General features: G+C 42.0%; 2 protein-coding genes across 3 annotated transcripts in view; both read right to left on the reverse strand.

The window, feature by feature from the left end:
- The window catches only part of sdhaf4 (succinate dehydrogenase complex assembly factor 4), an 8,724-nt gene extending 1,575 nt beyond the window's left edge, over positions 1-7,149 (reverse strand). The window contains exons 1-2 of the mRNA XM_032511530.1: positions 6,970-7,149; positions 6,614-6,727 (exon numbers count right to left, since the gene is read on the reverse strand). Coding sequence (XP_032367421.1) covers positions 6,614-6,727; positions 6,970-7,027 — 172 coding nt within the window. The 5' untranslated portion in view covers positions 7,028-7,149. The remainder of the gene's footprint in view (positions 1-6,613; positions 6,728-6,969) is intronic.
- Positions 7,150-11,355: 4,206 nt separating this feature from the next.
- The window catches only part of tlx1 (T cell leukemia homeobox 1), an 8,149-nt gene continuing 3,296 nt past the window's right edge, over positions 11,356-16,208 (reverse strand). The window contains exons 2-3 of one of the 2 annotated variants that reach the window (XM_032511534.1): positions 14,874-15,075; positions 11,356-14,100 (exon numbers count right to left, since the gene is read on the reverse strand). In XM_032511534.1, the coding sequence (XP_032367425.1) occupies positions 13,890-14,100; positions 14,874-15,075 (413 nt within the window). In that variant the 3' untranslated portion in view covers positions 11,356-13,889. Of the gene's footprint in view, positions 14,101-14,873; positions 15,112-16,208 lie in introns of both variants that reach the window. The other variant, XM_032511533.1, reaches the window with a different exon arrangement.

Consider the following 16,208-nt stretch of genomic DNA (forward strand, 5'->3'; position numbering starts at 1 on the left):
TATAACCTCTTTTTTTAACGTTTTTCATACAATAAAACAAACAACACACACAGACTGGGCACTGATACATAGATATTAGATAATACGTTACAAGATGATACACCTAGTTATGCTTCTTTTGCTTTGAGGACAACCATTTAGACGCGGTTGTTGTAAGAATGTCCTTTCATCGTAAAAGATATTTCAGTTTTTCCATAGAGTTAATCTCCTCCACGACGTCTTGCCAGTGGTCCAGCTTGGGAGGGAGATTCTTTAGCCAAGACCGTGTAATTGCTTTTTTGCTAGCAATTGACAGAACTTTAAAGGTACTGACTTCTTTTTGAAACACTTTTCCAGACATTAACCCCAGCAAAAAATTCTAGGGTCTTTGGGATGACATACCCCAAAATTGTCCCAGTATTCTGACAGATTCCATCCCAAAGTTGCCAACTTTGGGCAGGACCAAAATACAAGTGATTGGCGTTCTGATGGCCACACTGTCTCCAACTTGCTGTCTTTCTCCTCTATATCTACTAGTAATTTGAGGTGTAAGAAAGTATCTGATTAAGCACTTCCAACCGATTCCCTCCATCTTTTGGAGCTAGTAGATGTTCGTTGTGTCACACACATCGAAAGCCATCTCCTCTGTAATTATCTCCCAATTCTCTCCCATTTAACTTAATTTCAAGGTGTTATTTCCATATATTTCTGCAATCCTTTAATAGTTTGGAAACGTTTTACAAGGGAGGTGGGTATAAGCTTTCGTAAAAATGTTCACAATAGTATTACCTTCAGGGGAACACCTTTTTTATTTTCGTATTGTAAAAATGTCTTACCTGAAAATATTTAAATAAGTCTCTTGTTCTCAAGATTATAGTCCCTTTTCAGTTGCTCAAATGTTTTAAAGTGTTACCTTCTACAAACTGGCACAAAGCACACAGTCCTCCATCTTTCCAGCCTAGAAATGAGAATCTAATTCTCCTGGCCGAAGTTTGAGTTACAGGAGGGCCACATCAGGAGTCCAATGACGTCCGCCAATCTGTATCTATCAACCACTTCCTTCCAGATTACAATGTGCCTTCGACTATACCATTCCCATTTTTGTCTGTAATTATTTTACCTCCCAGACGTGTTTGGGTTGGCCCCACCCTGCCTTAGTTCTATTTGTTTCATCCAGTCTCCATTTCTGGAGCACCAGCAGACCATGAATCTCATCTGAGATGCATAATAGTATTCCCTCAAATTTGGAAGGGCCAAACCCCCCTGGTCCCTATTAATTTGGAGTATTTTAAATTTTATTCTTGGTCTGGTCCCGGACCAAATAAATCTGGAGATCAACCTGTCCCAAGCATGGAACTGTGTGCTAGATATTCTAATAGGCAATGACATGAAAAGATATAAAAATCTAGGAAGCAGATTCATCCTCACTATTTCCATTCTAGCTGTGAAGTCCAACAATAACCTTGACCAGGCTGACAAGTCCTTTTGTATGTTTTCAGTAAGATTATCAAAATTCAAACTAAATAACCCATCCAAATCTTGAGAAATAAATACTCCCAGGTATTTTAGCTTTTTGGCATCCCACTTAAGTCTATAGGTCTTTCTTATAAATTTACTAGGGGAGTAGTTAATTGCCAGGACCTGTGTTTTTGTGATGTTTAGACTGTAGCCCGACAGTTGACCAAACTCAGTTAGAGCTGACATAACCTTAGGGAGCGTTATATCTGGGTTTTGGAGGTATGCGATTACATCATCTGCAAAAAGGGCAATTTTGTGTTCAATATTTGCAAAACTAATTCCCTTTATTCCATTATCCTCTCTAATGGCCTGTGCCAAGGGTTCAATGAATATTGCAAAAAGGGATGGACTTAGACAACATCCCTGACGGGTTCCTCTGTGTAGTTGGAAGCTGTCTGTTAGGTGCCCATTAATTTTTACCCTGGCCCGTGGTTTATCATAAAGTGACCGCAGGCACCTAATAAACTGGTTATTAAAGCCCAGGCGTTCTAGAACCTTATATAGAAAGGTCCAGTTGACCCGATCAAAGGCCTTTTCTGCGTCTAGACTAATTAATACGGCGTTGAGGCCCTGCTTTTTGGTTTGGTCTAAGATATGTAATGTTCGTCTTATGCTGTCATGAGTTTGTCGGCCTTTGATGAATCCCGTCTGGTCTTCGTGTATTAGGTCTAACAAGTAATACTCCATTCTCCGAGAAATTATCGATGTAAAAATTTTATAATCGACATTCAGAATTGAGATTGGGCGATATGATTCGCAGTATTCAACATTTTTCCCCTCTTTAGGGAGGACAGATATTACAGCCTCTCTCCAAGATGGTGGGATCTCAGCTCTGCTCAATGTCCAGTTCAAAGAATCGAGCAGGACAGGAGAAAGCTCCTTCCTGAACGTCTTGTACCATTCATTTGGAAATCCATCGCTACCTGGGCACTTATTACTTTTCAATTGTCCAATAACTGTATCTAGTTCTTTCTGCGTAATGGGAGCAGATAGAGTTTTGTTTTGGATTAGACCAAGTGAAGGTAGGTCCAAGGCTGCCAAATAATCATCAATAGCAGTTACGTTAACTGGTCCTGGAGCAGAATATAGTGTTTTAAAGTAGTTCTCAAAGGTCTTGTGTATTTTATCCATGTCATAGGTTAAGTCACCAGTCGAGGATTCTCTAATTTTGGTAATCGAATGCTTCAAATGGTGTTTACGAAGTTGTCTAGCTAAGACCCGTGTAGCTTTTGGGCCTGATTCGTAAAATGTTTGTTTGCAGAATCGTAATTTTTCCTCAAGTTCCTCAAGTATCATATCATTTAATTTGTTTTTAGTTTTTGTTATTTGTTCTGAAAATCCTCCATCGTTAGTCACTTGCTGTTTTAATTCTAATTTCCTCAACGTTTTTTCCAATTCATCGTATTTTAACCTCTTTATTTTTTTAAGATAAGCAGTTCTAGAAATTAGTCTCCCTCTCATTACTGCCTTGACAGTGTCCCAGACTAAGGTGGGATTTACCTGCCCATTATTATTGTCTTTTATACACTCCGTTATTTCCTTTCTAATCTCCTTTGTTGTAGTTTCATTATTAAGAATGCCTATTTTAGGCCCATATGTGTTTTAGGCCTATTTATCAACCTGGTCAGATAGATAATGTTGTGGTCTGAAATTCCGATGTTCCAATTAAGCATTCCTCCACTTTAGATCTATCAATGGTGTTCATCAGAAACAGGTCAATCCTGGAGTGGACTTTATGGGTAGAAGAGTAATGAGTAAATTCTCTTTCTTTAATATGAAGGTCCCTCCAAACATCAAACAGGCCCATCTCCCTCATCAGGATATTTAGATCTTTTGACCGGCCAGTTTTTTGTTTCTTATGGCTTGTTGTATCTAGGACATAATTAGGGATTGTGTTCCAGTCTCCAGCACAAATAAGAACTCCTTCACTAAATGAGATAATGGTATCAAAGAACGTTTTCAAGAAAGTCCTGTCGCTCTCTGGCGGTACATATATATTAGCAATCGTGACCACAACACCATCAATTCTCCCCTTTATTATAACAAATCTGCCGTCTTTATCTCCCTTCTCAGATATCAATTCAAAATTCAATGAATTAGAAATTAGGGTGCCACCCCCCTCTTCTACTATTTCTACAGGAGCTATAAACGTGTTCAGGTAGCCAATGACTTACCTTGCCATGTTCTTGTTTAGACATGTGTGTCTCTTGTAAAAGAGCGATTTGTATCCCATCTTTCTTCAATTTAGCTAAGACCCTTTTTCTTTTCACTGGACTATTCAGACCGTTTACATTCAAGGAAGCAATTTTTAAATTATATGACAGTAATGTATAGAAATACCTTGACTGATTGTGGCCCCTGAAACCAGAACACGAACGACACCAACAAAAAAACAGAAGCAAACTGACTTCCAAGGTGAGGAGAAGCTCCCTCTTCTCACTCGTGACCCCGTTGGAAAGTCGAGGGTTAAACCTCTCAAACTGAGAGGGCCCAAAAAGGACAGTAGAAGCGCCTTTGAGAAAGAACACGTCCATCCTATTAGTCCAACGTAGAGAGGAAAAAAAAAAAAAAAAAAAAACACAGTGCCCTCTCCCACCAAATAGTAAATCAGAGCCCAGACAAAATAATGCTGCGTTATGTTATGATATTCTGCCTATTTTCACTCGGCTAAGCTTCGCTGGAAATCCTGCAGTTTGTTCTTGGCTCTCAGCGCAACCGCAGCGCCGCTGTTATCCGCCGGTTGCCAGCCCAGCAGCTCCCGGAGACTCCACTCCGCTCTGGAGCCACCGTCGGCTGTCACCGGTTCCTCCGACTGAATTCCGTGTCTCTTCAGCTCGTTATAGGCTTCCCGAGCGCTGGAATATGTGCGGGTTCCTGATTCCCAGTGGATCCTCATGTTGGTAAACGGTGTTTGAAAGCGGATGCCTTTCACTTTGAGCGCTTTCTTGATAACGTTATATTCTCTGCGCTTCTTCACTATCTCAGGTGCATAATCGTGATCAAAGTGAATAATAGAAGGGCCCACCTGGATCTTGCCTTTTTTCCACACTTCTCTTAAGATCTTTTCCTTTGTGGAAAATTCCAAAAATTGACAATAATCGCTCTCTGGTGAGTCGGTGGGGTTTAGTTGCCAGAGTGCGATGTGCGCGCTGTATGTTCAAACCAGGTCCTCCGGTAGTTGTAGCTGGCTTCTCAGAAACGTCTCGATATACTGTATAGTTGAGTTCCCCTCCTTTCCCTCTGGTACCCCAAATACACGGACGTTGTTTCTTCTGGAGCGAGACTCTAAATCAAGCACCTTAAGCTGTGTTTTCCGCTGTTGTTCGATGCAGAAGCACAGCGCCTCGGTTGCCTCCTTTGCCTCCTTTGCCCAGGTCTCCACTTGATGAACGCGGGCCTCCGCCTCGTCAACCCGCTCTGCCAGGCCCTGGACCTCAGTAGCAATATTGTCCAGCTTACCGTTGATCTCATGTCCCAGATGGTCAATATTTTCTTGTAGCTTCGCATTATCATCCTTTAAAGCAGTCTTCAAACCATCGATGGCCTTAAGTATTCCCTCCGAGTCCACGTTCGTTCCAGGGCTCTGAGCTTCCGAACTAGCCACGTTGTCGTTAGCTTGCTCCAGAAACGTGTTAGCCTGAGCTACTTGGGCACTTTTATCCTGAGCTTTGAGCATTCTTGTCGATTTTTTATGGCTCGCCATGTTTCTCCCTCCGTTCATAAATTGTTTTATCCAGATAGTGAGCAGATTGACGAGTTTTGAACAGAGTATTTTGAAATTAAAGTGGGAGAGAAGCTCTGACGCACCTGTCTACTCCATTTGCTTCCGGAAGTCTCCAGAATTTTCAATTTTGACCCTGAAAAACTAAAAGTTGCATCGTCGGCGGTAAGACAACACAAGGGTTACGGTTAATGTTCACTTTTTGTTGGAACTTTAACAGCATTTCTTAACTCAAGGCCCACTTACAAGCCTTGTCCTGAGCTTTTAACCAAATGTCATGGTCCTCCTCCGCTGATAGAGTTCCATGGGTCCGATACAGACAACTGAGCAAACGCCACACAAAAGATGCAGTTGAAAGTTCTAGAAAAAGCTAGTAAGTGGACCTTTGTGTCCAAGACATACGCAGAGTTTGCCGGAGAGAGGTGGTCAAACGGGTAACTGCATTGTTTCAAAAATGAGTGAAATAATTACATCTGGCATGACCAGATATTTTATCAATATTTTAAATAACACAGAAGAACCAATTGGTGGTAGGCAATACATCCGATTTCATATATAGTTAGTTCATATTTTAACATAATCTACTGCACTGTTCAATCCCTGCACTGTTCACTTTTGCACTATCATCATTGAGGCATCTGAACAGACTGGAGGTCCAACCCTGATCGGTCCTATTGCGTTCCAAGAGTCTGGTAGGACCAGGCTAATGGACGAGTATGTAGGACCAGCTCATCGGACCAGACTCTGGTAGGACCAGGCTAAGGACAGAGTTGGTAGACCAGGCTAATGGACCAGGATGTTAGGTAGGACCAGGCTAATGGACCAGAGCTGGTAGGACAGGCTAATGGACCAGAATCTGGTAGGACCAGGCTAATGGAACAGAGTCTGGTAGGACCAGCTAATGGACCAGAACTGGTAGGACCAGGCTAATGGACAGAGTCTGGTAGGACCAGGCTAATGGGACCAGAGTTGGTAGGACCAGGATAATGGTATGGACCAGAGTCGGGTAGGGACCAGGATAATGGGACGCAGAGTATGGTAGGACCGGCTAATAGACAGAGTCTGGTAGGACCAGGTATGGAGACAAGAGTGGTAGGACCAGGCCTAAGGAGCAGAGTCTGGTAGGACCAGGCTAATGGACCAGAGTCTGGTAGGACCAAGCGAATGTGTACCCACCTGTGCGGCTCGTTCTTCCTAGTACCTAGGTCAACCTTAAAAACAATATCACTAAAACGTAACTTACGTGGCGTGTTGTCTACGTTGTCTGAAGAGTGACACTACAAAAATAATAGCGCGTTGCAATTTCTTCTGTTTAATATTCTCATCTTATTTTGCAAGAACCCGTAGTGCAGCCTGAGCCCAAACAACAGACAGAGTCCCCTGCATGATTCTTACTTTCCAGAACAGGGTTGGTCTTCTCCTCGGGGATGTCAAAGCGTCCCTGCGGGGTTTTGGCTTTCTTCAGCGGCTCCTTGTCCTTCACCGCTCCGCTGACTCCGCGGGAACAACCTGAACATATCACATCGGAAACGGCAGAGATATAGAACAAAGGAGCCGTCTACACCCAGAGCATAATGTATGATTCATAACAGCTCGGATATTTAACATGGATAACGTTACTTCGATGAATGCTAGCTAGCTAACGTTATATATCCAGGTCATGCTATAGGAGGACACGACCACTAAAACAGCAGGTTTGTGAATGTAGTTTGGTTCAGCTAATAACGTCACCAAAGCACACACACACTCACCTGTAAAGACTAAACTCTGGAGTCTGCTGGCTGAGGCACGGAACCGTACGAGAGACATGTCTGCAGCGGAGAAGAGAACAAAAAACACGACGTTTTTCTCATAAATTACATAAATTACAAACGTTGTTTGCCGCGCTTCATTTACGTAACCTTCGTCATCACCCAGCGACGAAAAATGGCGACAAGTAATTACACATCGAGGCCTGTAGGTGGAGACAAATCCCTAGATATCAGACACAGTGCTGTGATGTTTCTATATTTCCAGCTTTACTATAATCCCTTCATTTGTTGGAGCTATTCATTGTTTTGTTATATTTAATATTTAAAAAAAACCTTTCGGTTTTCTTTGAATTATATGACTGAATATCTAGGTATTTGATCATGATATCAGTATCATTATTTTAATTAATTTGAGTAATGTTATGTCATGTAAATTAAGTAATTATTATTAATTATTGTTTTTAAGGTAGGCCTTTCTAGGCACAATGAGCCACCCAGGTGGTCCTGGTCCAGGCCCTGGTCCTACCAGACTCTGGTCCATTATCCTGGTCCTACCAGACTCTGGTCCAGTTGCCTGGTCCGGGACATTAGACTGGTCCTACCGGACTCTGGTCCATTAGCGACTCTGGTACATTAGCCTGGTCCTACCAAACTCTTGTCTATTAGTCTGGTCCTACCAGACTCTGGTCCATAGCCTCCTATGAGACTCTGGTCCATTAGTCTGGTCCTACCAGACTCTGGTAAATTAGCCTGGTCCTACAAGACTCTGGTACAGTAGCCTAGTCCTACAGACTCTGGTCCATTAGGCTGGTCCTACCAGACTCTGGTCCATTAGGCTGGTCCTACCAGACTCTGGTCCATTAGCCTGGTCCTAACAGACTCTGGTCCATAGCCTCCTATGAGACTCTGGTCCATTAGTCTGGTCCTACCAGATTCTGGTAAATTAGCCTGTTCCTACAAGACTCTGGTACAGTAGCCTAGTCCTACAGACTCTGGTCCATTAGGCTGGTCCTACCAGACTCTGGTCCATTAGCGACTCTGGTACATTAGCCTGGTCCTACCAAACTCTGGTCTATTAGCCTGGTCCTACCAGACTCTGGTCCATTACCTGGTCTACCAACTCTGGCAACCTCCATAGCTCTGGTCCATTAGTCTGGTCCTACCAGACTCTGGTAAATTAGCCTGGTCCTACAAGACTCTGGTACAGTAGCCTAGTCCTACAGACTCTGGTCCATTAGGCTGGTCCTACCAGACTCTGGTCCATTAGCCTGGTCCTACCAGACTCTGGTCCATAGCCTCCTATGAGACTCTGGTCCATTAGTCTGGTCCTACCAGACTCTGGTAAATTAGCCTGTTCCTACAAGACTCTGGTACAGTAGCCTAGTCCTACAGACTCTGGTCCATTAGGCTGGTCCTACCAGACTCTTGTCCATTAGGCTGGTCCTACCAGACTCTGGTCCATTAGCTTGGACCTACCAGACTCTGGTCCATTAGGCTGGTCCTACCAGACTCTGGTCCATTAGCTTGGACCTTCCAGACTCTGGTCCATTAGCCCGGTCCTACCAGACTCTGGTCCATTAGCCTGGTCCTACCAGACTCTGGTCCATTTCATTAGTCCAGAGGGTCTGGCCACTCTCCATTGACAAGTGTTAACTTCCTTGAAGGCGGGATTTTAAAACTATTGGATCTGCCCAGAGCCACTCTGGATCTGCCATTGCCAATCTCAAATGTTTGGTTGGCTTAACAAGGAGTTAGCATGTACCAGAGTCTGGTAGGACCAGGTTAATGGACAAGAGTCTGATAGGACCAGGCTAATGGACCAGAGTCTGGTAGGACCAGGTTAATGGACCAGAGTCTGGTAGGACCAGGCTAATGGACCAGAGTCTGGTAGGACCAGGTTAATGGACCAGAGTCTGGTCGGACCAGGCTAATGGACCAGAGTCTGGTAGGACCAGGTTAATGGACCAGAGTCTGGTCGGACCAGGCTAATGGACCAGAGTCTGGTAGGACCAGGTTAATGGACCAGAGTCTGGTCGGACCAGGCTATTGGACCAGAGTCTGGTAGGACCAGGCTATTGGACCAGAGTCTTGTAGGACCAGGCTAGTTTTGCTCCTGCACAGAGCCAAGAATTCTGGTATGGTGATTGTAAGTCCACTTTGTCTGGTTACAAAATGACCAATAAGCTTTGGTTTTGTACCTGTTTAATCAGTTTTACACACCTTTTTAGTCACAGAGTAGAAGATTTTACTACTTGAAACTTACATTAACGACAATAAGTAGTAAGTGCAAGTACATTAGCTTTAAATAGGCAAAACTACAAAGAGCCATATGAAAGTGCAGCTTCAAGAAATATATACTTACATTTTGTTTAGTTTTTTTGTATTTATCCGAGGTGTAGTCGGTTTTTAGCTGGCGGCGGAAAATCCATATAGGCTTTTAGCCATCCTGATGTTAATCCACCATTTATTTATACCAATAAAGAACCAATTCTAGGAGTAGGAATGGGTTCTTGATGCCCAACCCTACTTGCAGTATTGTAAAAGGAGTGAGGAACAGTGTCACAAATACCCTGTAATGACTTTTATCATTAGAATTTGTGGAAAGCTGCTCAGACTTTTTTGACACATGGGTTCTGTGAGCAACTTTGATAACTGAGCAAATTCTATCCACTGATAAAAAGCACCAAGATGGTGTTGAAAGCTCTGGAAAGACCTAGGAAATGGACCCTGAGATTATGCCTTCTGTTTTCAACTGTAGCCGAAGTGTTTGTGATCTAGAGCCATATGTCACTGTATATGGATATACTTTATACTAAATGACCATGTTGACCCCAGACCATTCCAGATATATAGCATGTGTCCAAAATGGGATTCATATTAATGTGTTGCTACACCAGCTCCCACTCTGCTGGCTTCAGGCTCTCCACAAGATGTGGTACCTGCTCCGGGGATTTGTTTCCATTTAACAACAAGGGCATCAGTGAGGACTGGATCAGAACTGGACTGCACTCGAGAGTTCCAGTTCATCCCAAAAGTGTTGGATTGGGGTTGATGTCTTCACACCATTTGGAAAAAGCCTTTCTTTATGGATCTGTCTTTGTGTTATGTTGTAACAAGAAAGAGACAAACACAAATCGCTAAAACCACTGTATGCGTGAGGGATGAGATTTCTCTTCACTTGAATTGAGGGGCCCAAAAACAAATCCAGACCAAAAGTATGTGGACAGAAGACAGAACACTCTGCTTCCATGGTTATTGGGTTTTTGTCCAATACTAGGAAAGAAGGGCCACAGCAAAGTGGTATATTTCTCTCAACTGGCTTCATCTTTATCAGCTCTGGTGAGGGACCAGGTTTTCTCCCCAGGGGGAATTCATGTGGGTGAGTGTGAGAGGAGTTCCAGGAGGTTTCGGTGGAACTCCAGATCCGAGCAGATATTTCTCAATGGATGATGCAATTCTCCTTTACATTCCTCCTCAACCTTTTAGAAAGCAGTCCTGGAGAATGTCACATCACACACACACGCACACACGCACGCACACACTACACACATGCGCACGCACTCTCCCAAACTGCTGGCTCAGCATGCCCTACCGACTGCAATACGCACCCAACAATTATTAGACAAAGTACATTTATCAGAGAATGTTTATAGATATGCATCAAAATATACACATGGGTACAGTGAGATGTATTGTGCACAAAAGGAACAAAGAAAACACGTGTATGTTGTAAAGTATGTGAACAGTATTTCTCTTTCAGAAAAAGGATTGTAAAAAAACATTCATAACTGAAATATCACCATAAAATTTCCCCACCCCCACACACTTTTGCTCCCAGTATACATGCTGGATGACTATAGCTCCAGGTTACCTGTGTGCTTAATATTTAATATCTGAATAATGTATTGGATATGTGCGAAGTATTCACAAAATCAGCTGAAATCGTATTAACTTAAAAGGTGATGATATGTCAATAGCAGCGATGGGAAGTCATGAAGTACAAATAATTTGCTACTGTACTCAAGTAGATTTTTCAGGTATTTTTACTTTACTATTATTTTTGTGCCGACTTTTTCTTTTACAACACAAAAATTCTACTCCTTGCATTTTACAAAATTGGCTTGGTACTTTCAAATAATTTTAGTGAAGTTACCGTTATTTTTCACGTCATCGATACCAAATTCAGTCTAATCGGATGGGAATATACTACGTCAAGGATGATGTAGTTGTTATAGCGAATATAACATGGAATACAACCACGAATTATTGTAAACACCACAAACTGCTGGCTTTCAATAATTTAGCATTGAAACACATGGGTAAATGGGCATCTTTTTGTTATTTATTTGTTTGTTTCAGTAACTTTATTAAGTTGACATTAATGGTTAGTTACATTTGTTCTGCTGGCAATGGCCATGCCTTGGTTCTCCAGCATTTAGCCAGTAACCCAAGTAACGTTAAGGTTAGGGAGCGTTCACTTTATTTGAAAATAATCGGATACAATTTCTGCGTGTATAGCTTTATATTAAAAACAAATTCAGCAACTTGATTTAGTGTAGCAGTGCTGTTCTAACGTTAATGTTACTTAACCCTCTATTGCATGAATTATTTGTTAAACATGGCAAAAATGTCTTGATGTGTTTTTATGACTCCAGGTTGCTTAAATAACGCAATTGTAAAAAAAAAATTAAAGGGGCACGCATTTGTGGAAAGTGCCAAGAAATCCATTAATTTGGTTAAAAATATGCTTTTATTGAAAAAATTCCAAACAAAGTCAACTTATATGCCATATGGCAACTAATTGATTTTAGCCTTTTACAGAACACTATAGCATTTTAACTGGTTTAAGGGATTCAAATTAAAAGTGTACTTACCCCAGATAACAGATGGATTTTTTTTTTCAAAGAAATGCTTCTAAAATTAAGAAAAAATCACTACTTTTTGGCTGATCCTGTAAATCGATCTTTAGTGTGGTACATGCACGAAAAAGGGGCGGGGAAACAGGATTTCCTGGTTATGCAAGTTAATAACACTTTAAAATTTCACTTCAAAAGACCTATTTACACAATTAAACAGAAAACAATGGATTTTCTTTTTGCATCTTTGCCACATGGCAACACCATGCAATAGAGGGTTAAGGCCGTTCTTGTTTTTGAGACCACTTAAGTTACCATTAGCGTTACTTGGTTTTGCCTCAAATGGACTTTTTGGGCTAATGTTAACGTTAATGTCTCAAACCTCTCAGACATAAGTCAGAGGGATAAGATTGACAATTGAATTCATATCTTGCTGCTCAGTCAGAATCTTATTGACCTGCACTCCCAGTCTCAGTCACAATAATCACGTGTGGGACGTTGTAGGCCTGTTGGCAGATATCCATTTAAAATGCTTTGTCATTCGTAAGGCTACTTTTACTTTTATATTTTAAGTACATTTCCAAGCCTGTACTTTGTTAATTTTACTTGAGTAAAGAAGTTAAATCAGTACTTTTACCAGAGTATTTTTAACACAAGTATCTGTGCTTCTACTTGAGTACGGGAAGTGAGTACTTTATAGTTAATACTTGATTCTTCAGTCCCCGAGTGAACAAAAAATGCTCAATATTGTGTTTTAATACGGAAATTGATGGGCATATGCAGTAAGCCAGCCTTGGTTTAGTTGGATTTATTATATTGGTTTGCTTTCCACTTGTTTTGTTACTTCTGGTTGTTACTCTGTTGTTCAATGGCTTGTGTTGTAACCTGCTGCTTGTTGTCTTTGTTTTAAGATAGATATATAATTATAATGTTTCAATTTGTATAGCTATGTTTTGTGCCCTCATGATGATTTATGACCAATTGGAACATTACATAGGATCTCCAAGTAACCAAATCTGTATATATATATATATATATATATATATATATGTATGTGGCATGGAAATACATTTGAGTTATTTCCACTGAGCAAAATAAAAGTTACATGTGTATGAAAAATGCAGAAGATATTTATAGAACTACATTTCAAATTGAGCTGTAGGCTATTATCAACTCAATAGAGAAAGAAAATAATTTCAGTGTACAAAATATATTATTGTTATCAGTATGAATAAAACGTGCACGCACGCACGCACGCACACAGCCTGGACACGTGATTGGTCAGCTTGTTTGAGCTCAGCCTCACAGGTCTGAGATCTGCTTCCACACCTCAGCACAGTGGGGAAAGAGAAATAAAAAAATACAGTTTGTACAAAAATAAAAATGTGAAATGCTAAACTGTGGTCAAACGTATGGTCATTTTATATGATCTGTCTGTAAATCGGAAGCTTTTTGACCTTTAGGCCCATTTGTTCCTAAATTATGAAATAGTCACACATCCTGGTTTGTTGCTGTAAATCAATTTCATTTTGTCAGATTATATTTGAATGCACAGGTGCTAAAACAAGTGCTGCGTTTTGCAGTTGAGTTAAAAGTCACAGACAGACACTAATGGCAGAGATGCACACACAAATATGAAAATATTATGAAACAATACGTCCCTTATAGGTAAACGGTTACACAACAACTCACTGATGCCAGTCTGTCCTGCTCCTCTCGTGGACTTTTTTTTTTTTTTATGGAGCACAATGTTCATTATGATGACTCCGAAATATCTCAGTGTGGTCTCTGCAGGGCTGAGTCAGTACAGACCTCCCAAGGATCCAGATCAGACTGGACCCCGATTTGATAGCAGTAGCCCTGAGGGACGCCATCTGAAGCATGCCTGTTGTTAGATGCAGCACCAGCTGTGTTTCTGACAGAAGGTGGTGATAATAAGAGCACGGAGGGTTTTCCTTAGAGCTCCCCCGCGGGCTACGCCCCTGTATCTGCCCTTTAGCAGTCAGTCGGTACTCGGCACAGGCGCAGGCCCCCAGCTGGAGGACGAGTGGCTGTCCATTGGCTCTACTCGCAGGCCGACACGCTGCAGATCTTGCCGGTGTTCTCGGTCCATGGCTGCATGTTCTGCAGGGCGAACAGGGAGCTGTTCTGCAGGCACAGCGGGTCCGGGGTGACCGGCTGGTTGATGGTCTTCTGGAAGGCCTCCTGCTGTAGCTGCATGAGGATCCGGTTGGCCTGCTGCCTCTCCGCCTCCCGCTCCTCCGCCGTCTGCCGCCTGCAACACATCCAACCAAAACTCCTCCTTACTACACGCTGGAGGCTACAGCCTAATAATTATAACATGATATGTATTATAACAATCACCGTATAGGCCAGAGGATCTCAAGCTTTTTTCAACGATGTACCCCCTTTGAACAGTTTTTTTTAAGGATGTAGGCCTAACCCCTAACCATTTCTGGTATAAAAAGAAGTCATCCACAGTTATTCTTTCTAGCATCTTTTTGGGCCCTCCTCACATTGGGTCCCCGGGTAATTCCTCTTTAAAAACCTTTTATTTCTGCTATTTGAGGCTTTATTACTCTAAATTATACTACTCCTTTCTGAAGGAGTAGTATTAATTTTGTCCACACTATGTATATCAATGAGTGACTAAATAACAGAAACTCTTGTCAGTATAATCCAGACCAACAGGTGCCCAACCTGCAGAGATTAGTTCTGCTACTAAAGCTAAAACTCGTGTGTGGACGTAGATTATTTTTGTCTCAAAACGCTGCTTGAACATGTAAACGTAGTAGTGTAGTAGCCTGAGCAATGAGACATAACAGGGACCCAAGAGACCTCCTGGAGCTCTTATAAAAACCACTTAAGGACCCCTGACAGCCGTTAGGAGCCAAATGGGCTTCCAGCCCTCCATAAAGAATGCAGGGCCTCTTTGGTTGGTGGCTCCAGATATTCCTACAATCCCCCACCTGCTCTGTAGAGATAACATTGGGAATAAGCTAAAACAAACCAACAGACAATGTCCTGTCAAACGAAACGAGAGCTCACCTCCATTTGGTGCGTCTGTTTTGGAACCAGGTTTTGACCTGGGCGTCGGTCATCTTCAGGGCCTTGGCGAGGGCGGCCCGCTCGGCCGACGCCAGGTACTTCTGCCGATGGAAGCGCTTCTCCAGCTCACAGATCTGCAGCCGAGTGAAGGACGTCCGAGGCTTCTTCTTCTTGGGAGGGGTCCTGTTCTGGTAGGGGTGACCTACACGACGTGTTACAGTGAGGGGTGAGAGGGACACTGGACAGGAGGACAGGACAGGACAAGAAAGGATAGGACAGCACAAGTCAGGTCAAGTCAGGACAGGACAGAAAGGACCGGAAAGCAAAAGGAAAGGTCAAAGCAGGGTATGCAGGACGACCAGACAGAAAATGACAGAGCAGCGATATAGCAGCCTACCTTTAAAATGGAGGAGCCATATATGTTAAAGATTAAAAATGGCATACAGCATACAGTCTGTTTCAATGTTGTCCTGCACAAGTATTTATTAATGTAGGAAATGCAACATACGCACTGCATCATTCATTCTTTTCAAGTCCTATATATACATTTATTGTTTCACCATAACACCTTTGTATGTGTTGTGCATTTATTTGCATATTTATTTCTTATACCATAATCTTTGTATAGCCTATTCAATATTTCAATTTTTGTATGTTTATAGCTTTATAGATTTTTTTTTTTTTTATTGAAACCACGGCCAAAAAACGTTTCCAGATCTGATTTAAAAAATACACATATTTATTTGTTTTTGTATTTATATTTTAGTCATGGCTCATTCAAAGACCTTTGGAGAACTTGATGTGAAATTTTTACAAAATCATTCATCACAATAAATAAATATCCAGCGGTATTGTGACTGGTTTAGTTTTGTTTATTTCAATCAATCAATCAATCAACCAATCAATCAATCAATCACATAAATACACAACATCACTTACATAACATAAATGGAAAAAAATTAAATAAAAAAGTGTCACCTTAGTTCATGCAGTGTCATCTTAATCATTTATAATCAAAACTGATCGATAAGGTGCAGGTACAAGTGTAGGTATATATAAAGGTGTAGATTTACATAGGTATTCTCTATCTCCCTCCGCTCCCTCTCTCCCTCTCTTCCCCTCTCTCCCTTCCTCTCCCTGCTCCCTCGCTCCCCGTCCTCGCTCCCTCTTTCTCTCTCCCTCCTCTCTCTCTCTCTCTCTCCTCTCTCTCTGTCCCTCTCTCCCCCCCCCTCTCTCCCTCTCGCCTCTCTCCTCTCTTGCATCCCTCTCTCCCTCTCCCTCTCCCTCTTCCCTCTCTCTCTCTCTCCTCACACCTTTAAATATACCTACACTATA

Source organism: Etheostoma spectabile, unplaced genomic scaffold, assembly GCF_008692095.1.
Source record: "Etheostoma spectabile isolate EspeVRDwgs_2016 unplaced genomic scaffold, UIUC_Espe_1.0 scaffold379, whole genome shotgun sequence".
In the NCBI taxonomy this organism is placed as follows: Eukaryota; Metazoa; Chordata; class Actinopteri; order Perciformes; family Percidae; genus Etheostoma; species Etheostoma spectabile.